Below are 22,841 nucleotides of genomic sequence, written 5' to 3'. Positions count from 1 at the left end.
AAATAACAACAATAATTTCATGATATTCAATAAACAAATAAATCAGTCATATCACTGAATATGATACAGAATGTTAGAACACAGTGAAGTTCAATATATAAGATAACTGTTCAGACTCTTCAATTGCATCAGATGATTGATCATTGAGTACAATACTCTGATTGAGAAAAGATTCAGATATTGAAACTTTCTGATATGAAGTAAACTCAGTTGAAATATGTGATTAATTTACTGTTTCAGTTTTATAAGATAATAAAGACAGTCTCAATCACTCATACATCAATACTGCAGTCAGTCTGATAAGTGTATAACAGTTTATTTACTTATCTTGAGAAGCAGTTGAATCACTTAAAAAGAAATTCAGTCTGAGATGATGCTATAGTACAGACTATTATTGCTGTAAGAAATAAACTGATATATTACTACAGTAAAATAGAACAATCTTTTACAGAGTACTATGCTGTAGCAGCTCTACTAGATCTCTTTCATTGAGTTAATATTTACACTTCTCAAGATTGAACAGAGGAGAAATGAGACTCATATGTTAAATTAGTCTGAGACTACTACAATGTCAACTATCAGAGATTTGAACAAGCAGATGTTCAAGATGTGAAGACAGTGAAATACAATTCTCTAGTAAGTAACAATCTTTGATAACACTTCATATCATATAGAACTATAATACTAACTTTGAAACAGAACTTACATACATTGATTACAACTGAAAATCAGGCAAAATTACAGGCTTGTAAAACTGAATTTGACTGCTATCTTCAAGATAATCTGACAAATTTACACACTAAATCAATTCTAGAGTTATGAAAAATTGTTAAGAGTACATATTCAACTGTTGCACTGATGATGTGTGATATTCTGATAATTTCATTGACAGAGATGAGAATGAAGTAAAAGTTCAACTCAAGTCAAAATATTTGTCACTATCATCAGAGACAATTATAAGAAGAAATAATCAAGAAACTCATGATTGTAAAACATGAAATTATCAGACAGTTTAATACCTCTGATCACAGTATATCAGAGAAGTGTAGTTTTCATGAGAAAGTAAAGAATAAACTTGCACAAGAATGTATTTAGTTGTTTCATGAGTGTTATCAATAATCATTACCAAATTCTGATTATATAAGCAATCACTGAATGAACTGAATGAGACTGATTTTGATCTTCAGTCTCAGTCTCATTCTGATTTTGAAAGAATGATCATCTTTCACAGTTTATTCTGAAAAATTACTCTCATTTCACTGTTCTTGAATTAAATCTGGTCATTTTTCATGTCATTTCTCTCAGAAATGGTCCATTTTCAGATTTTTTTGAGGCTTGGTTCTGATGGGACTTACGCCAAGAAATGTATGAGACCAGATCAAATGGGACCAAATGTGAAATTCATGGTCCCGGCGGCCAGTCTAGTGAGAACAATGATATATGAAATATAAGTTAAATATTCATTAGTTAAAGATATTGAATTGAAAACTTCAGATTGAGAAACTAGAAACTAATTCTGAAAAATAGAGATATATATTAATCTTACAACTCAGGTTATAATATTTAATAATACTGATATAAATGAAAATTCTGCTGTAGCTATACTGCAATGATAAAATATTCTAACATTCTGAAATCTGATGAATGATATTTCTGAATATCAGTAAATTATCAGAGATGACTTTGCTGAGATGATTCAGAATACTTTAATAGTAAAAAAGAGATATCTGATAAAAGATGTATAAGAGAAGATGTGAAAAAAGATTAAATTTTCAAAGATACTTTCAGTAAAAGATAGATCAGTGATATAGAGATTTTCAACACAATCTATTTATATTTCAATATATTTAGTTTTCTATGAGTTTTATATATAAATTAGTTAATATATACTTTAATATATATAATTAGAATATATCTATCTTGATATTTACTGAAGAAAGTTATTATATTCTCTATCTTACAATTTATATAGTTATGACTGTGAAGAATTCACTGATTTCACTACATCAGAAAATCTTGAATTCTGTAGATATATTTCTAGCAGTATATTAAACACTTATTTCTAGTTAATAGAAATGATTTTATATTTAAAATAGCTGTAATTCATTCAGTAATAGCCTGTATAGAAAGTATTAAAATATAAATAAAATCTGTCAGATATACTGATTACACTCAGAGATGAAATATGAAAGTATTTGTATTCATTGCATGATAATCTGTAAAGATGAATTAATAATATATATAAAAAGAATAACTTATTATCTTCTTTTTCTTTCTTTCTTTCTTTCTTCTTCTTATAATCATATTACAATATAAATATCAATTTTTTCAGTTCACTTAGTTCTTCTCATCTTCAGTAAGATTAGTATTCTGTCAGTTGTAATAGAAAGCTTTGAATATTAAAAGTTCTAATGTCAAGATATCTAATATACATAGTATATCAAGAATGTTAGTGATCTATTATTTCATTCAATAATAGTAGTAATAGTAATAACAGTAATAGTAATAATAGTAACAGTAATAACAGCAACAGTAATAACAGCAACATTAATAACAGTAATATTAATAACAGTAGCAGTAACAGTAGCAGTAGTAATAGCAGCAGCAGTAGCAGTAATAACAGCAGTAATAACAGCAGCAGTAATAACATTAAAATAGCTGAAGACACTCTTAAGTATATATATGTAGCAGCAGCAAAAGCATAAGAGAAAGAGATAGTAAGCAGGCTAAGTACTCTTATCAAATCTAGTAAGTTAATAATATATAAGTACTGTATCTTATATATTTTTCCTCATTATATTGAATCTATTTGTGACAAAGTTGAAGAAAGTATAAAGTTATATTCAAACTATAACTATAAAAAGAAAGATTATATAATATACTCTAATGAATTTAATAATAAAATTAAAAATCTGATCTGAATTCATGAGTTTTATCTTACTACTCTGACAGTTATAAAGAAATTAATCAAGTCAGTTATACTGAAAATAGTGAAGAATTTATTCAAATAAATTAAGAAAGTAAAGATACACTGACAGAAAGTAGAAAATTAAAAAATAAAGAGTATAACTATTATATTGAAAGTCTTAAATACATCTATCAATCTCACTGAAAAAGTTAAATATGAAATTAAGAAGATTAAGTTGAATATTAAAAGAGTTAAATTAAAGATTGAAAAGAAGAAAATTACTATAAAAAAGAAGAAAATTATTATTAAAAAGAGAAAATTAAATATTGAAAATATAAAGCTTACTATTCAGTGAGAGATCTTGAGATTGATTAATAATCATTATAAGAATTAAAAAGTGATGATAAAGAATCTTATAAACTTAATTAATAGTATCAGAGAAAAAGCACAGTGTATTTTCATTGAAATATATGAAATAATAAACTGATTTAAAATAATTATTAAACTTCTTAGTAATACAGTTAATAAGAGTAGTAGTAATAAGAAATCTATTAATAGTGATAATTCTCTTTCTTTCTTTATAACTTTTATTAGTCTCTCTATTATTACTATTAATTCTTCTCTCTTCTTCTTCTTTAATCTTCTGATCTTAATAAGTATTCTGAGTTTCTAAACTTATAAAATAATCACTGAAACAGTAAACTAGAGTCAGTGAAATAATTCTCAGATTTATTCAGAGATTAATAATTATATAGACTTTTAAACACTCAGTATCTAATTAGTTTAAAATCTTAACTTTTAAATATCAGATAATTAATAACAGTATCTCTCAGATTATAACTAATGTATAAATCTCAATTTATAACTTTATTGATATAATTAATAAGAGTGATATAACTAGAAATAAAGATTATAAAAGAAACTTAATTCAGTTAATTTAGAAGAATTTAAATAGATATATTTATAATTTTCAATTGAGAATAATACTGATAAATAAGACAGTTTTTAGAATTAGTGATTATATAGATTGAATTCAGTGACATTATCAATATAATAATTGATTTTTTCAGTTTATCACTTATTTATAGTGATTTCATCATTCATTCATCATTATACTATGATTTACAGCTCAGCGACCGTGTCGCTGATTGAAATGATGGAACAACCATAATCCGGTCGTGTAATAACCCTACATTCTTCCCCGTATGATATGTGTGTGGGTCACGTGGGTTAGGGCTTGTGTAGTAGCTCCAACATCCTAAGCCCTAGCGGCCTTACATTTCCTACGGAGTATGGTAAATCTGGCTCAGGATCGGGCGGCAAAAAGCTAATGACGGATGGTGTAAAAGCGTGTACCTGGTTTCGTAAGCGGTTGAGATGCGAATAACTACCAATTATACGCAGCCGTGCTTACTGGATCTGGGTAACCGCCAATGGCGAAAGGGGAATAGACCCGGATATAACGAACAGGAGGAATGAAGTAGTTACTATCAGAGAAAGGATTCATGTTTATCTTGCAAGACGAAAGAATGGTAAATTACGTATCATATTTGTATCTCGAGCCACAACCAGACAACGCCATGAAGAAAAGTACACAGACATACAGACATGCATATTTCCCTGTCCGGAAAATGAAGAAGAAAGAAAACGAAATCCATGATCCTTAATTAGTCAAAGAGAGCCATGAAAACAACAGACAGAAGATGTTGTATTCACGTTCTAGCAAATCCCCAATTCAGCGACCTCTCCTTCCCATACCATTACTCGAGCCCAAGCTCGATGAAGCTGCACCGGCTCCTGCTCCCCGCCGTCTCTGGGTGGTCGGCCTGGCAAGGGTATATCTGGAGAAAGAAGATGTTAGTACACTCAAGGGGCAGTAGGTATGATGCGACACGGGATGTGAGTACAAACGTACTTCGCAAATGCTCTCGAAAGAGCCTTTTTGCAGCTGACTTTCTGGCTGCTGATGAATGAGTCTACTGTCACGGCAATGGCGCGGTCGATGTCTTGGCTGCTGCAGTAGTCCGATAACCGCATTTTGCAGAATGCTTCGGCAATACGCATTATGGCTTCAAGATGACGGACCTATTTGCGGCGTGGTTAGTATCCATGTTCCATTGTCACTGGGTGGTGCAACAACCCATGGGGTAGCCACGGCTGGGGGAGGGAGTCAGAAAGCAAAGCCTACCGTGATCGGGTATGCTCCCGTAGCTAAGCTTTCTCTTCTCATGTCCGCAAAGAGGCGTGCAACTTTGTCCTGATCAATTTGGTACAATTTCGGTCTGCATCGTTCCCGCGCATAGAGAATGTACTTCCGGAGAAGCTCCTGGGGAATTTGCTCTACAGCCCCAGCGTCTGAAGTTGCTGCATTGGACCCGTCCATTTCTTCATCCTGATCTTCATCGGCAGCTTCTCGTGGAACGGGATTTCCGTACTCGTCAGTCTGAGGTCTAGGACGGTTGGCTCTCGAATGTGAATCGACGACGAATTTCGCCAACCGCGCGTCTTCGTCTGGGTTAACTGTGTCGCGAACGACACAGAGGATGTCAAAACGAGAAAGGATAGGCTCTGTCAGCTCGACGTTATGGGAGAATGGAATGGCACCATTATATCTGCCTCCAATGGGGTTGGCAGCAGCGACGATTGCGCAACGAGCTTGGAGTGTCGTGACAATACCGGCCTTGGATATCGAAATTGTTTGCTGCTCCATAGCTTCGTGGATGGAGGTACGGTCCTGATCATTCATCTTGTCAAACTCATCGATAAGACATGTACCTCGGTCAGCCAACACCAGTGCTCCACCTTCCAGTGTCCATTCACTGGTCAGGGGGTCGCGACGCACGCTGGCTGTGAGACCGACAGCACTGGCACCTTGCCCTGTAGCAAAAACAGCCCTGTGTGCGGTCTTTTCAACATATTTCAATACCTGAGACTTGGCTGTACCAGGATCACCAAGGAGAAGTACGTTAATATCACCACGGATAGACATCTTTCCTTGTGCCTCTTTGCTGACGCCACCGAAAAGAGAGAGCGCTACAGCTGTTTTAACATCTTCATGTCCATAAATGCTTGGCGCAATGGATGTCACGAGCCTATCCACGATCTGTGGGTCTCTGGACAACGCTCGGATCTGACGCTCGTCGTCCTCAGTCAAATGGAAACCCGCGAGTTGGTCGTGGGATTTGACGAGGTGATTAGCCTCCAAGATGGTTGCAAATACTGGGAAGCCATTTTTGTTATTCAGCTGTCCATCATAGTGATTGCGATAAATGCCAATAATTTCCACTTCATCCCCTGGCTTCGCGGAGTCAATGAGATCCGCAAGAAGAATAACTTCTCTGTGTCGCGGTAGTCGACCAGCGGGGACTGTTCCGGGGGACTCCTGTAAAGTCAACTTTTGGTAGTTGCGGTATTCAGTTTTCTCCGAGTTTAGTGTGAAAGGACCCCGACCCTGACAGTTCTGACAGAAAGAAATCTTGACCTCTGCGTTTGACTCTTGCTGAAATGGTCCTAAAGTCATGCCGCATTTGGTACAGTTGAACATGACGTATTTAAGCTGTGGGAATACCCCAGTTCTTCGGGTGACAACTCCACTGACACCAACAAGGCAATTGAGGTGGCTTTGACGTAGTTGTCGAAGAGTATATCTGAACGGGAGGTTGGTAATACGAACATGGATGTCGTTGTGAATCCGATGATAGTCTGGATAATGAAGTAGTGTTACCTCCATCGCAGCTTGATCAAATATCTTCAAAACCTCAGCAGGAGCATGTGCGAGGAAGTAGGCTAAAATAGCTTTAGAGTCACATAAATGGGCATATGAGACCTCGAGGGATTCTGCATTGACTTCTCCCAAGTTTCGAATGCGAGTTCCGTAAACCGAAGTACCATCCTTATCCGTAAATTCAGTTAAGAATGCCTTGAATTCGCGATAAATAGACCGGTGGGCAGAGGGTTGAGTAACCCATTCGGTGACGTTGGCCGCTTTAATCTCAGCCAACGCTTCAAGCGTCATTTCCTCGTCCATAATATCCATGTCCATCTCGTCGACATCCTCGTCGTAGTGATGTCGTCGTCTACGAGGCTGTCTAGTAAGATCGACATTTCCGTCGTCATCATCGTCCTGTAAGAATGCTGCAGGCACGCGCCGTCGTCTAGCTAGTTCTCGATCACGCCTATTTAATCTCGCTTCAAGTTGGCGTCTAGTAGCCAGATCCAGTTCTTCGTGGTCCTCAGCATCGTCGATATCGTCTCCTTCGTATGCCTCAGGGCCCCGTGGTCTGTAGTCACGTTCAAAAGTGTCGGCGAAAAGATCAATCCCATCTTCATCTTCAGCCATCTCATCAATGTCATCGATATCCCCTATAAATTCAGCCTCTTCGTCCAAGTCATTGCCGACAGTGTCATCAAGAGGCAGAATTGGGGGGGAGGAAGGTGGTGCTATTTTCTTTGTTAGTGTGCGTTGCTTCGACGTTGTATAAAGTTCCTCCGACTTACGGCTAGAGGGAGGGGGCGCTGAAGAGTTATCATCATCTGGCTCACGCGATCGCTTCCGCCTAGTAAGGTTTCCGAGGCCACGATTTGCAGCTGAGCTGCTTGGATGTAAAGGGGAACTGAACGAGTTGTTAACGACGACTTTCGGACGCTGGAACGGGATTTCTCAAGCATGGAAAATTATATACCTCATAGCCAAGTTTCGACTTTAATGGAATTGCTACTCTGTATATCTCATGTGTGTTGTCTATGAGGATTGAAACATGCAATACCCGCAAAACAAGTGGTGTTGTCTACAGAACGTTGTGATGAGGTGAACACAAGACCGGCGACGACAAGGTTGGAGGAAATCGCGTACAAAGGGAGAAACGCGAAAATCAACGCGTAACTTATCGCACGCGTTTCAATTAAGGCCGAAAGAGGAAAGGCGGCGAAGAGTTCATGCATGAATACAAACAGAGCAAACATTTTTTAATCGAAACACGGAATCCGAGTCGCGCAGATCGCATCGACACGACCCAACGCAAGGTGGTGATTCACTCCATCCATCGTATTTGATGAGGCAAAAATCAGTATCCCTTTAATCTTTTCTATAGCAGCATCTATTAGTTGCTTTTGGGTCTTGTAACGGTATAAACCATGGATGCACCCAGTTCCCAGCCTGCAACCATCGCGACCGCGCCCGAGACGGAAGGATCCAAGAGACAGCGAAGGGATAGTTTGGTCTCCAATGACTCGCAAACAGCGTCAGAGTAAGTGAACAGCCTCCGGAGATTCACTCTTTCTTTTCGGTGGAAAAAGGATTATTCGTCTCTGACCCTTCGTTTCCTCCAGCTTTATCGATAGCCAGCTACGCCTCGAGGCTGATGCGCGAGAAGCTCTACCATATGCAAGTAACCCGTCTACTTCATTATGTCACGTTCAACCCAGCTAATGATATACATTCAGTCCTTTGACTGTTGCACACAGCCTTTGGGTGCACTCCGTCAGAGTCTCTTCTCCTGCTTGACCTGCAATCCCCCACCCTCAGACCCTAACGAGCCATACAACTCCGCGGGCGTTTGCTACTCATGCTCCATCTCTTGCCATGGCGAGCACACACTCGTCGAGCTATTTAGCAAGCGTAATTTTGTATGCGATTGTGGAACGACCCGGTTCCCATCCACATCAGCCTGCTTCCTACGACTTTCCAGCACAGGAACCAAGGGCGTCCATTCGGAGAAACCCGCGCCGGGCAACAAGTATAATGGCAACTTTCGGAATATCTTCTGTGGATGCGAGGAATCGTATGACCCACACCAGGAGAAGGGAACGATGTTCCAGTGCCTTGGCCTGGGAACTGTTGAAAACGGAGGTTGCGGTGAAGATTGGTACCATCCTGAGTGTCTCCTGAGTCTTCCACGTAATTGGGCAGAGGGTGTGAAAGAGGGGCCTCGAGCGGAAACCGATGACAAGGAACCTCAGCAGCAGCAGCAGAATGGAAATGGTGAAATCGCAGCGCCCGCCCCTACCGATGAAGAAGCAGAGGAGGAACCACCCCTACCTCCAGGGTTTCCCGATGAGGATGATTTTGAGACCTTCATTTGCTACAAATGTGTAGATGCTAACCCCTGGCTAAAGAGATATGCTGGAACGCCCGGATTTTTACCAGCAGTGTACAGAAAAGGAGCGTCTGTACAAAATGTTTCAAACGGAAATGCCACAGCAGAAACAACCAGAGAGCCCGGCGAGGATACATCGTCAACAAATTCAAAGAAGCACGAACTTGAGGATAATTCAGACGACGAGCGCAAGACAAAGAGGCAGAAAGAGGAGACATCAACGACGTCGACCTCAGACCCACAAGTGAAAGCCACGGAACCTACTAAACACAAACACGAGTCACTCCCAGCGAATGCCCCCACAGGCACATTCTCCCTCTTCCTCAAAGAAGATTTCCGCGACTACTTGTGTCACTGCCCATCCTGTTTCCCCAACCTAGTCCCTCATCCTCAGCTCCGCGAGGAAGAGGAGACATACGAACCTCCACTCTCCGAGGCAGGAGACGACGCCAACGGCAATGGTAGCAATCACACAGGAAGTCTTCTTGATCGCGGAGAAGCAGCGCTAAGCAACATGGACCGTGTGCGTGCAATTGAGGGAGTAATGGTATATAACCACTTGAAGGACAAGGTGAAGGCTTTTCTGAAGCCATTCGCTGAGAGTGGACAGGCGGTTGGGGCTGAGGATATTAAGGCATATTTTGAAAGACTCAGAGGAGATGACCATGCGATTAAAGAGGCAGGGGGTGCGGCGTCAGCTTCTCTGTTGTCCAATGACGGAGATGGTGAGAATGGTGGGGGTAGTAATCGGAGGGAGCAGAGTGGTGAGTTAACTATACATTTGACTTGGGTGAGAGATTCTAACGTACTCTGTATAGGTTACTGACTCGATTAATGGAACATCTGCAAAATCTTTCTAATTTTGTATTTCCTATCTTCTGGGCGGAGCAAGGTTTTTTTCCAGGTACAACACATCCGACGGACATGATTTATGGACCAACATTTTGAAGGTTCAGGGGGCGTTGGCTTTTGCTATCTTAGGCTTGCGGGTTTTATTACAATTTCGGCTGGGTGTGCTGTGGGACGGCCTTTTTTTCTTTTCCTAGTTGGGCTATACATTCCATCATTGGATTATTTTATGAACACATCTCTCAAGGTGGAGTGTTTTTTTAACAATATAATATATTTTTAAACGGTAACTGAGGGTGTATGCAAATTCAAATCTTCGCCTAAGCTTCTGAGATATGTCCAGCTGAAGCTCGAGGTCCTCCCCAGTCAATTCCTCCCTCATAAATCCGTACCTAGGTATGAGAGGATGATCACCTGACAAACATGACGTTACGAAGACTCAAAAAACATCATTATTGCTCATCCCGCACCCACAATGGCATGAAGGAGAAAGATAAGAGTAAAAAGTCAAATTCATATGGCATCATAGCCGTATAGAAAACCCTAGGCCGTAGAGGGGTAATAAAAAAAAAAAGAAACAACAAGCACAAACGAAAACGCGCGATTTGAACAACATTTCCGCACCGTAACTACCGGGCGGCGTAAGGGAAGCTGCTTCGAGACAAGGGAAATAAATAAAATAAAAAATAAAAAATAAAAAATAAAAAATAGACATGCTCATTCATCCCAATATGGGGGTATCATCAAATATGCCGGAGGGAGCCATCATATCAAAACTGCCATTTCCCCTCCCTTCCCTTCCCTGCAAAAGCATATGCTCACAGGCCCTCAAAGATCCCATTTCCGGTCCAACCACCTCGCTATGAACATGGCATAGGAAACTCAAGAAATAGCCTCGCAGCCCGCAGCCCATCCACCAAAAGCAAAATAAAAACAGGCCCGAATCGCCGAGCGCTCACTTAAAGCACAGGCAGCGGCCGATTCTGAAGGTCCATGGAGCCCTGCGTACGCCGTGGCGGTCGACGGTGACGCCGGTGGAAATGTGCTTGCCCCCGATGCGCTTTGAGTAGAAGAAAGGCATGGTTTTTTTTTCGTGATTTCTCTTATCTGGTAGTTGTCTGTAGGGCGATGATAGGTCGGACGGTACGCTGTACGAGGTTTGGGGGCTGTCTTTAGGTCTCTGGTTGGTTTGGACTATGACCGGTCTGTTGAAGAGATGGATATGTTGCAGATGTCAGCGGTGCGAGGTGGAAGATGGATTAAATAGTTAACTGTTTTGGCAGAGTTGAACTTGAGTTCGACGATGGCGGGAGTTGAGCCGCTGAACCAGAAAGGCTGAGCGGAGTTCCTGGCTAAGGTCCTTTTGAATAGTTTTCATTTGCCGCCGAACAGGAAAACGCAATATTTTTAACTTCGAATCTAATTTCAGAATGCTGTGGACGAATATCTACGCACAAGCTGTCATTCGCTGGGTAGTCTCAGGATGGGGCGGCTATGAAGTTAGATTTGAACAACGCAGGGGAGAAGCTACAACTCTTTTTATGGCGGCTTCCTCAGGGTGAATGACATACATACATACAGTCATGAAGTGAAGGGAACTTCCAGTTCCAATAATAATGATCAATGACTGTTTCCAACAAGGAACAAAGATCAATTTTCGCCGCCCTGTTTCCGGCAAAGAAAACCGAACCAGCCAGTCTTCTCAGCCACAAGCGATGCGTCACCGCCAGGATCAACCTCTGTGGCGATTTCTCACATGGAGACAAGCATAACAGAAGCACTAGTATTCCACGGCCCATTCCGCACGACGAATCAAGTATATGATACTGGGCCCAGCCGTCTACTTGGCGCTGCAGAGTGGACAAGCAGATGCAAAAAACGAAAAACCAGTCAAAGATCTAGAACTCGCCTGAGGTGAATGAGCGGTAGAGGAGCGACCACGCACGAGGTGTCGGAGGCTTTATTCAGATATGTCACAGCACTTCATGATTACGATGATGCTCTAGCACTGATGCGTTGCTTGGGCAGGGCAGAATTGGGAATTGAGAATTGGGTTCCGGGTTGAAATCCCAGGGTACGGCCTACAATAGTCTACTCAAAGCTTTTATCTTGATGGTTCTTGCATAGAGACCGGGTCTGTTACGTGTACTGCACTACTCAACCCCAGATCATTCTGTTGTTGTGCTTCGATTCCCTTTGTAGGAGGTGTGAACGGATGACAGAACCCAGCTACATGGCATCTTTAGATTTAGGAAAGAAGTAGTTATTCTTTGGTGTCAAGAATGCATGTGCAAGATCAGATCATTGCGCATCGAAAATAACAAGCCCCAAAACTGGAAGAAATCCATCAAAGATAACAGTAAAGTAAGCCCAAGGTATGTTCCACCAACTACGCCCAACCATAAAATTATAACACCTAATATGAACCGAATTGGAGTTGTGTGTTCCCATGCATTTATCCTTCTTTATGTCGTTTTGCTGCTCTGGAAGTCAAGGTATCATCCGGGAGCCCACTCCTTTTCGTACCCGGCAAACTGCTTGTCCGGATATCATTGTCATCCTGGCTAACTCGTCGGTTCGGATATTTCCCTGCGAAACCCTCAAAGCAATTCGCGGTCACGGGGGTACCAATCGAGAAATATGGATGTTTCAGCGCCTCTTCGGCGGTTAGGCGCTTCTTGGGATCGTATTCTAAAAGGCGGGAAAGAAGGTCAAACCCTTCCCTTCCAGGAGACCCGGATGGAGATGATGGATATCCCGCGGCCTTGACACACGCATGATACCACGCCTCCAAGTTTGATAGCTTGCTCAGGTGGCCGCCGCCACGTGATAAAACTAATGTCTGAAGCTGCGCGTACTCTGGCATTGAGGTAAGACCGGGCCAGGCTTCCTTGCTTGGTATTCCCAGAATTTCAATGATCTTGAGCATTTGATTACGCTGAAAGGGTACCGTTTTTTTGCTGTCCATCTTGGCTTCTTCTCCTTTAAATATAGGGCGCAGTGAGAGTAATTCCGCAAATATGCAGCCAACTGCCCAGAGGTCGATAGCAGGCGTATAATGTCGGCTCCCAAGTAATAATTCAGGCGCCCGGTACCAGATTGTCACAACAACTTTGTCGCCGGAGAAGAGGGAATTGAGAGGTTTGTAAAATAGACGCGCAAGACCGAGATCGCCAATACGGACCGCGCCAGTCGATGTAACTAGAATATTTGCAGGTTTAAGATCTCGGTGCAAAACCCAATTACTATGGAGATACAGCAGCCCGTTCAGAAGTTGGAATAATATCGATTTTACCATAGGAGCAGGTATGGGATGTCGTTGAGGTTGTGTGTGGTGGTGGATAATCTGTAGGAGATCGTGTTCTGTATATTCAAAGACCATGAAGATACATTTGTCTTCGAGAATTATCTCTTCTAGATGAACAACATTCGCATGCGATAACTCAGAACATAGTGCCATTTCTCGAATCGCTGACTGAGATAGGCCCGTATACTGTATTATTTCCCCTTCCTTGTCGGGTTTGAACCTATGGTTGTCAGCCTCGGTAAACATTCGTAAGTCACGGAATTGCGTGTACAAACTTTTTAATGGCAAACTCCCGCTTCTGACCATTTCTACCGATGGCCTTGTAAACTCGTCCATAGGTGCCACTGCTGATGAATCCGACGATGTGGTACTTCTCCCGAATGTGAACTTTGCTAGCATAACCAACCCCAAGCGTATCTGCGCATGATATTCTAGTAAGTATCAATTTTAACAGGAAACTCGAATGACACAAACCAACAGCGCTACTCGATATGCCTCCGGTTTGCCGATTGAGCTTTGACACAGAGCGGAACCAACATGGAGCTTAAATGGAAATAGTGGGTCGGGTCAAAGAAGCCAGGGTAAGCCAACAAGCCCTAAGAGCAAAAGGACACAGTTTAAAAATGAAAAACAGAATGACCTCGACATCAACGTCAAGAGGAGAGGAAACCAGAAATAAAGTAAGGTTACCTCGTAATACGCTGGCTCTCAAGGAGCTTATATCGTGAAAACTGCGCTTTGACATTTCGGGAAGGCAGAAATTGGGTTAATAACAGGGAAAAATTTGGCGGATAGAATAAAATGCGAGAGACACGGAAGTCCATATAAGGAGTTATGCAAGACTGAAGAAAGAAATATTCAGAAATATAATAGGGCACCAAGTTGAACTTTGTAAGAAGCAAGAAGCTGGTGTCTCCTTAAAAGGCCCAAACCTAAAATTTAACTTCGAGGCTGAAATTTGAAAGGGCATGAACCGGCAGCTGGAAATCGACCGCGTTCCACTGGGGAGAATTGCGCAACCAAGCAAATAGAGAATAAGTGGATCGAGGGCAAAGTGGAGGCAACAGGTGAGGCAGGTGAACTTGAGAGGGATGATTTCGGTGAGGAGCCGGGCATATAAGGCGTAAAAGAGAATAATATCAATTACCATCAAAAGCTGCTTGCACACTCCTCTTCAAGCCCAGTGAGGGATTGCCATTGTTATTATTATTCAACGCACCGGCCGAAGATCTGGAAGCGTAGGTCGATCTTGCAGACGCCGCATCAGACAACGAACCTCCGCCGGCGGAGTGCGGCGGGTTACTGAGGCTCATTGCGGATTGGTAACGGACCGGACCTAGGGCGTGTCAGTGGTCTGAGATCTGGCCGAAACTCCCGCGCCACGATAGATTTGTTTTGGGGGGGTGGGGGGCGGCCGCGGGGGGCTAATGTTTAGCAGGGTCTCGTACTTATCATGCCCCAACGGGGTTCAGCGACTGCGGGGATAGATGCATGGTGATACCTAGGTGCCCAGTAGCAGGGTGTTGATCAGGGATGATTAATGTTCATGGGATAGATGGGAAACCGAATGCGTCTTGTTGAAGATCTTGTATCGCCATGTTCGTTTGCTGCGTTGGCGTCGAGCAGCTCAAGGGCCCACGGTTGCCTATCCGGTCATGTGACCAGTCTGGGCATCCATCCATCCCAGGGCTCAAAGCGTATCCATCCATCCAGCCCCTTGACAGCAAACTAGTATACTCCGTACAGCTTCTCCTCTTGAAAACGGGGACGGGGTGGGTGATGTAGCCCGCCGTCACGCTACAAGCTACGTGTTCTACTCCCATTTTTTTTGGAATCCTTTTTAGGCTTTATGTGGGCTACGAAACCAAGGGATTGCGGTACCCTTGGCTGGCTTATTTCTACCTTGTTGATAGGCAGGATTCAGATTTCTCCAAGCTGGCTTGAACCGAACGACATTCTCGCAGAAAAATAATATTTTTATTTATTCTCACTGGCGGCTTTGGCGGACCAATTATCGACACACCTCATATGCTCGTACCCTCGTGGAGCTTTCGGACACATCTCGGTGACATACATACAGCGTAGTACTCGGTAGCGTTTCAGGAGGCGACAATTAAAAGCCCTTAGTCTTTTTAAGGTTCAAAAAGTGTCATTAGCAGATTAACGCTGCTGATTCTACGCATCGTAAGCCAACTCCAAACTAAGCACCAAACATATTAGTTCCCTAAGTTTGGGGGATACTATATTAAGACATTTCGAGCTTACTTGGTCATTTTAACTAGCGCTCAGCTCAAACTTCCCTTGGGGGTGGTTTTGCGGTTTAACTAAGAATAGCCTAACCACCACGGGAGATCACTCAAAGGTAGTCCTTTTGGGGAGGAGACGATAAGAAGTTGCCAATCTGTCGAATTCGAGATGTTCAACGTGTTCTCACCGAGTTCGCTATCTCGTCTAGATATAGCATGGAACATCCGCTCCTCGAAGGGGATGAATCTGATTCAGAATTTTCCCAGCAGTTAATACTTATCAGCCAGCCGACCTAGATCGGGGAAATTTTAGAGAGAGAGCGCTTCAAGTCCCCAAACCAAACCCTATTTGATAATCTAACTACTCGAATTCAAGATGGAACATAACTCGGAAAATACGCCGCTTCTCGTCGATGCCAATGCTGAGTCTCCAGATGCAAACACACAAACCAATATTCCGTTGATGCGCAACTCGACTGCGGAAGCCTTTCACATGACATTGGCTCTAACATGGCTTTCTCTCGCTCTCTCGGTTTTGGCTTTCGCCTTCACATTTACCGTTTTACTAGGGATCCACGCCTTCTGGCGTGACTCTCATATAGACTGGACAGTCAGAGAAAGTTGCGCTTGGATGATGATACTGGTAACTATATTAGCTCTCTCAAAAAGTCATGTTAGGAAATAATATGTGACATCGAAATGCTTACTTCTGTCCATCGCCTTCTCATTAGGGCATATGCACGGCTTTGATCAGCTTCTTCAATTTAGTCTGCTTGTATCTGCGCCGGGGGAGAGCGATGCCACTGGTTTTTAACTTAGTTATCGACATCATTGTTGTTTTCTACTCCTTTGGCTGTACCATCACGGGCTTGATAGAAAACTACTCATGGTGTGAATGGGACTGCGATGACAGCAACACGAGAATGATCCAAATAGTGGCTGGAATTGGCCTAAGCTTCGGGTTGGGATTGGGGTAAAACATCTATCCGATGTCACCTGCGACGAATCTGTGCTGATAACTGTTACACATCTAGGATCACCCATTTGGTTCTATTCTTGATGCGATGTACGCGTACAATCCGTTGGTTAATTGAGTGGAGACGAAACGGTTCAATGCCATCTTTTCAAATACCCACCGGGCAGTTCACAGTGGAAATCACATTCAGATTATTAAGGCAGGATAATGCTAATGTACTCGAATCCACGAACAGAGGGACAAGATCCGAAAATATTACGGCAGAGGCGAACCGGGAGCTCATATAATTAGCATCTTGAAGGCAGTATATATTCAATCTTAACCCCCTACTGCTTGGTTATTATTATAACACTTGGTCATCAAACGTAGGATAGAAAATGAGTTGCTGGTTCAGGCAGAGCAATGGTTAACGCTATTTGCTTTTTCTCGCCAGATAATATAATAAAAGGCCACTGCGCCAGAAAAAATCTTGTCTTCTCTCCTCTTTCCGTTCTCTCTGATAGAAGGCTAATGGCATTGCACCGCCCGTTGACCAGGCGGCATTGGAGAAGAAGCAGGGACAGTGAGCAATCGGTTTGAAATGCTGCAATCCCTTCAAATTGAAACGTTAATGTACTGCAAAATGAGATTTTTGATATCATCGATAGAGAGAAACATAAGTTCCAGGCCATAACTATAACACTCTCATCGTTTTGAAAACTATTAAATACAATACAAATGAGGCAATGAGATCACCATTCGAGTTCGAGTAAGGACTGGCGGTATCATGTGATTATTCCCAAATGAGCCCCGCGCGCGCGGGTAACATGGTGGGCGATATGTTCTATTCCAAACGATCACTCACTATACATATATTTAATCCTTAATAAATAGTTTGACATGGATTCAAAAGTCAAGTATCTTCTATCGCTACGCGCCATTCGGGAGCGTGCAAAAATCGTGGAGGATGCCGCAAGAGCCGGGAAGTTAAACCACTTCGACCTACATGAAGATCGAATGGACGCAGTCGCAGACTTTGTGAGTTCCATTATCAAGGTATGTCCGGAAAACCCACCAAACTATCGTTCAGCTCAAGGCGTGGGTTGGTGGGCGGCTTACGCTGACAATATCCGTCCAGCGGGATTTTGGCCCGGATAAATTCCATGAAATTCCCCCGCATGGGCGCTGGCAACACTTCGATGTTGGCAATATACCTCGCGTCGCGAATATCATGCAAGATTGGAAGAAAGATAACTGTGATGATTATGAAATAACGCGTCGGCTTATCGACTTATTCTTTGTGTCTGTTCTCCTGGATGCTGGGGCCGGTGACCAGTGGCGGTACATCGAGCCGGGGACGAACCGGACGTATGAGCGGAGCGAAGGCCTCGCAGTTGCGTCCTTGCATATGTTCAACTCGCTGGCTTTTGCTGCCGATAAGGCGGGAAAGGCTCCTCGGGTTGACGGTAAGTCACTGATGGCCTCGTTGAAAATGTTGACGTACTAATTTTGATATTTCTCGCAGGGAAGGGGCTGGAGCAGCTAACCACCGAGGTGCTAGCGGAAGGGTTTCAGGTCTCGGGCGGCAATCCGATGCTAGGAGTTGATTCCCGCGCAGCCTTGCTCAGAAGCTTAGGAAAATCACTGCTCTCTCATTCTGAAGTGTTTGGGATTCAAGGCCGCCCAGGCAATCTTGTTGGTATGCACATTCCATCCACACACTCGAAATTGCTGCAAGGAAACCGTGTTGAATGCATTATGTAGACTATATGGTGAAATCTGCCGGAAAGTCTTCAGAGCTTGATATTCTAGCATTTTGGGACATTCTTCAAAACCTCCTGATCCCCGTCTGGCCCGAAGGCCGTACAACGGTTAACGGACATCCTATTGGTGACGCATGGCCATTGGGCGTTCTGCAGAAACAAAGGGGCTCTAATGATGGCAATCGCTCCGAATACATTCAACCATTTCACAAACTTACCCAGTGGCTCACTTACTCGCTAATGGTCCCGTTCCAGCGCGTGCTTGGCCTGCAATGGACCAACGCCGAGGCACTTACCGCATTGGCTGAATACCGCAACGGTGGCTTGTTTGTTGACTTGGGCGTTCTATCTCTTAAGAAAGAAGCGCTTGATCGAGGGTTGAAAGCATCTGGGAGCGAACTGCCACAGTTCGAAGCAGGAGATGATGTTATCGTCGAATGGCGGGCTATGACCTTAGTGCTGATTGATAGGCTGTACAGCATGGTGCTATCTCGTACGAACGGTGTCCATCTCACTATGGCGCAGCTCCTTGAGGCGGGGACGTGGAAATCGGGTCGTGAAATAGCAGCACAGCGTCGCCCAACCACCAAATCGAGTCCGATCGTTGTTAAAAGCGATGGTACAATTTTTTGAGTGATTATCCATCAATGACCAAATTTAAGTCATGAGATTTCTCGTGCGGCTCGGTTGCTGGAGTCGATATTTTAGTCCGATAGGTTTGAAGCCTGTTAAAGAACAGAGGTCCAATAGAGAAATCAAAACTTCTTGAGGTGAAGAATAGTGTTGCGGGATACTTCGCACATTTCATCGAGCGGCAAAAGAACAAATAATAACAACGTCGGGGCTAGATCCTGCTTCATTAATTTCTCGAAAAGTGGTATTTTTATATAACTATGTTCAGTCAGAAAATATTTTTCATTATGCAGCGCTCTAGCTGCATGGCATAGTAGGTGGTTTAACTCGTTCTGCCCTGGCATGCCTCTATTGAAGTATTTCTCGATAGGGCATATTGAATAGATATTCGGCTTGCTTCTACTACAAATATCTCTACCCAGTAACAAGGAGTAGTCCGGAACTTAGACTATGATGCTTTTATAATGAGCTCACTTGCTTCCCAAAATTCTTACGGAGTAGTCGTCTTAAACGTGCCTGCTGCGGGTATATTTCATTTCAATGCTGGAGTCCAAACATATCAAGCACTGCTGTCATCTTCAGAAAGCCAGCTATTCAACTCCAGAGAAGCCTATATTGGCACCACGAGAAACAAAGTGCAGCTCTTGGCACCACCTACCACCTTGATTGATCTGATTATTGAAGCAGTGATGCAGTCAGTAGTTAACTCTTTACATCAGATCTATATACTGTAGTTACATGTAAGATGTGGTTGAAATTTGAAATGTACACGGTGCCATGGTGAGCTCTAACCTAGCCCTAACTAGGCTGTGTGGCTTGCTGCGTGCGGCTGCCAAGGTGCAACTCTATCTCCCTGTTTCCGGATACTGAGATACTTGTGAATCCTATATGTCGAGAACCCCCCGAGTAACAGATTCAGCCGAATGCTGCCAGTATTATCGGAGGATTTCTCGAATCTTGCCTGCCCTCAAAGGCTCAAGTCCGCAATGATGACGCTCACGACGTCGTCGGCATCCGAATCGCCTGTGACGCCATATCTGCTGTTCATCATATTCATCACCACCTTGGGCCCCCTTCAATTTGGCTACCATCTAGTAAGGAAATGCCTCTCTACTGCGTATTTACATGGGATTATCCCACAGTCTCGAGTTCTATAAGTTGGTTTTCCAGTCAACACAGCTTGCTAACGGGAAAACCAACCCTTTCTTTTCCACTTCAAAGGCTGAGCTCAATGCTCCCAAAGACGTCATCACCTGTTTGAAGAAAAGTATTACTTTAAAAGGGCAAACAACAACTTCGGGGCTACCCCAATGTATCCCGATGAATGAGTTTCAATTCGGCATCGTTACGTCAAGTTATACCCTAGGCGGTCTTCTAGGAGCTCTTATTGCTGGCCCCTTCGCAACCAAATACGGCAGGCTCCTCGCTCTCCGCGCGACTACGATATTCTTTGTTCTAGGCCCCATTGCCGAAACCCTTGCCACCGGAATCGAATCGCTGAGTGCGGGACGGTTAATCTCAGGCATTGGAGCAGGCGCCGCGATCGTTGTCGGGCCTATATATATAGCGGAAGTGGTGCATGTGAGCCAACGAGGGTTCTTCGGCGCCTTTACACAGGTCATGACCAATGTTGGAATATTACTTTCCCAATCTCTGGGGTACTTCCTAAGCAGAGATAGCCTATGGCGTATTATCCTTGCGGTTGCTGGTGCGATTGGTGCTCTGGAACTGCTTGGATTGTTCTTTGTTCCTGAGAGCCCCATCTGGCTGGCTGAACATCAACGTGCTATCCATGCGCGACGAATCCTTCAGCGCATCCGCGGAAAGAATAATGATATTGAACCAGAAGTAAAAGCCTGGCGAGTCCCACCTGGCGAGACTGATACCCGAACATCAGAGGAAGAATCTCTCCTCACACCACCAGCCGGGAATCTTCCTCCCAAGCGCCCCCCCGTCTCCATGCTAGGGGTCGTCGCAAGCCCAACATACCGCCCTGCAATCATCGCAGTCATCGCCGTCATGGTCACCCAACAATTCACCGGCATCAATAGTATAGTCATGTACAGCGTCTCCATCCTATCTGACATCCTCCCAACCACCGCCCCGCTGCTCGCCGTCGTGATCTCCGCTCTCAATCTCATAGTTACCCTCCTCTGCGCCCCACTGGCCGATAAACTAGGCCGCAAAACATGCCTCCTCCTCAGCATCACAGGCATGGGCCTCAACTCCATGCTCCTCGCGCTGGGCATCGCGTTCAATTTCCAAATTCTCTCCGCCATCGCGACGCTCCTATTCGTAGCCAGCTTTGCAGTCGGGCTTGGACCCGTTCCATTTATCCTTGCGTCGGAACTCGTTGGGCCCGAGGCAGTTGGTGCAGCCCAGAGCTGGGCCCTGGGCGCCAACTGGACTGCTACTTTTGTTGTAGCGCAGTTCTTCCCGCCGCTTAATGTGGCGATGGGAGGGAAAGGGAGGATCTATTGGGTGTTCACGGCTTTGGCTGTGGTGTTGGGTTCGTTTTTGGCATCGTGGCTCCCGGAGACGAAGGGGAAATCTACTATGGAGGAGGTTTGGGGCCTGCGGGAGGAGAGGAGGGTTGATTAGATTATATTTGCTTTCTCGTCCCATGTATTTCGTATTCCTCCAAGTTTTTTCCTCTTGTTTTCTTCCTTCGCGGGATTGGGAGCTACGAGCTCGTCTAATTTCTTTATCAATGTCATAGTGTAGATCAAGATATGTGGTAATAAGTGCATGTGCTATACTGGTCATATTATTTTCTTCCACTTTCATACCCGCTATCTCAATAAATCGTTCATTTTGAAAAAGTTAAACACTTAGTACGGCGGCTTGTTGTAGCAAATAATAAATATACTTTTCACATAATTCCACAGACGTAGCACAGGAAGGCCATCTTTCCCACCCCTCCATCCCAATCTACCGCGTTGCGTGCCCATTATCACTGGCTCCCCTGTTGAAAAATCAATCTTCATAAAAAATTAAAGGAAAGAGAGGCCCGAGATGCGATGATCCTCATCACCCCATAATTTTTCTTAAGCTGAATCGGTCTATATTGTATGTAATGTATGTACGTACTAGCCTGCAACCACAATCACCCCTGGGTGAGCCATGATATCCTGGCCTGTTCGCTTCTCTCTCGCCAAATGGGCGCCCACGGACAAGGAGGAGCTGAACAAATTACATTTGGCTAAACGGCTTGGTCGAACGATTGGTCACTGCTTCTGGCCTCGTATCTCGAAAGGCAGAAGCGCATTCCCCGGATGTAACTAGCCAAATGTTATGCATCACAGAATCCCTTTGATTAGCAGAATGTAGCTAGCATTAGGTGCAAGTTTTATTTTGAGAATCATTAAGATTTGCACGAGTGATATGTCTGAATATATAGTTTATTGAGAGAGAGGAGGGAGGGGGGAGTAAGAGACCAGATAAAGGCATAATAGATGATTTCAAGAAAAAGAAAAAGGGGGGGAAAAAAGCCTAAATTAATTAAAACTGCAATAAAGAATAAAGTGTATTAAGTAGTAGTAGGAAATAAATAGCAGTGAATTATTTTTTTTAAAACACAAACCAAGGCAACTCATTCTTTTAACTCTCTCTCTCTAAGGAAAATCCGTTTTTTGAAATAATAAAGCTCTTCTTGTGTTTTTAAGTGGAGCTGAATAGAAGAGAATAACTAATGACAAAAGAAATATTTCAATCAAGGAATGACAATGACTGCACAGACGGTGACGGCAGTCACATGACGGCAGGTGTTGTGGTAGTGGTAGTCATTTGTGTAGTGGTGGTGGTGGTCGCTGGTGTAGTGGTAGTGGTTCCTGGAGTAGTGGTGGTGGTGGTCACCGGTGTGGTGGTGGTCACCGGTGTGGTGGTGGTCACCGGTGTGGTGGTGGTCACCGGTGTGGTGGTCACCGGTGTGGTGGTGGTCACCGGTGTGGTGGTGGTGGTTACTGGTGTGGTGGTAGTGGTGGTCGCCGGTGTAGTGGTGGTGGCCGGGCTGGTAGTGGTGGTGGTGGTGGCAGGGCTGGTAGTGGTTGTGCAACTGATCTCCAAGCAGTGATACTGTTTGCTCT

General features: G+C 43.6%; 4 protein-coding genes across 4 annotated transcripts; 3 read left to right on the top strand and 1 right to left on the bottom strand.

Moving 5' to 3' along the window:
• Positions 1 to 4,288: 4,288 nt before the first annotated feature.
• On the bottom strand, positions 4,289 to 7,933 carry BDCG_06051 (minichromosome maintenance protein 2). The gene is made up of 5 exons (XM_045421772.1): positions 7,591 to 7,933; positions 7,406 to 7,521; positions 5,097 to 7,348; positions 4,824 to 4,993; positions 4,289 to 4,749 (listed from the first exon to the last, which is right to left on the bottom strand). Exons 1-5 carry the CDS (start codon positions 7,593 to 7,595, stop codon positions 4,644 to 4,646), a joined length of 2,649 nt encoding a protein of 882 aa, XP_045277569.1. The 5' UTR covers positions 7,596 to 7,933; the 3' UTR covers positions 4,289 to 4,643.
• On the top strand, positions 7,566 to 10,248 carry BDCG_06050 (metaphase-anaphase transition protein). The gene is made up of 4 exons (XM_045421771.1): positions 7,566 to 8,154; positions 8,237 to 8,291; positions 8,351 to 9,767; positions 9,822 to 10,248. The coding sequence occupies exons 1-4, from the start codon at positions 8,042 to 8,044 to the stop codon at positions 9,827 to 9,829; spliced, it is 1,593 nt and encodes a 530-aa protein (XP_045277568.1). The 5' UTR covers positions 7,566 to 8,041; the 3' UTR covers positions 9,830 to 10,248.
• Positions 10,249 to 17,192: 6,944 nt separating this feature from the next.
• On the top strand, positions 17,193 to 19,242 carry BDCG_06047 (uncharacterized protein). The gene is made up of 4 exons (XM_045421770.1): positions 17,193 to 17,416; positions 17,499 to 17,826; positions 17,886 to 18,059; positions 18,125 to 19,242. The coding sequence occupies exons 1-4, from the start codon at positions 17,261 to 17,263 to the stop codon at positions 18,754 to 18,756; spliced, it is 1,290 nt and encodes a 429-aa protein (XP_045277567.1). The 5' UTR covers positions 17,193 to 17,260; the 3' UTR covers positions 18,757 to 19,242.
• A 101-nt stretch (positions 19,243 to 19,343) lies between these two features.
• BDCG_06046 (MFS glucose transporter) lies at positions 19,344 to 21,664 on the top strand. Its single transcript, XM_045421769.1, has 2 exons — positions 19,344 to 19,850; positions 19,978 to 21,664. Exons 1-2 carry the CDS (start codon positions 19,680 to 19,682, stop codon positions 21,355 to 21,357), a joined length of 1,551 nt encoding a protein of 516 aa, XP_045277566.1. The 5' UTR covers positions 19,344 to 19,679; the 3' UTR covers positions 21,358 to 21,664.
• The last annotated feature ends 1,177 nt before the right edge of the window (positions 21,665 to 22,841 follow it).

This window comes from Blastomyces dermatitidis (genome assembly GCF_000003525.1).
Source record: "Blastomyces dermatitidis ER-3 genomic scaffold supercont1.6, whole genome shotgun sequence".
NCBI lineage: Eukaryota > Fungi > Ascomycota > Eurotiomycetes > Onygenales > Ajellomycetaceae > Blastomyces > Blastomyces dermatitidis.
The sequence above is the reverse complement of the archived record's forward strand: the minus strand, read 5'-3'. Positions and strand labels throughout refer to the sequence as shown.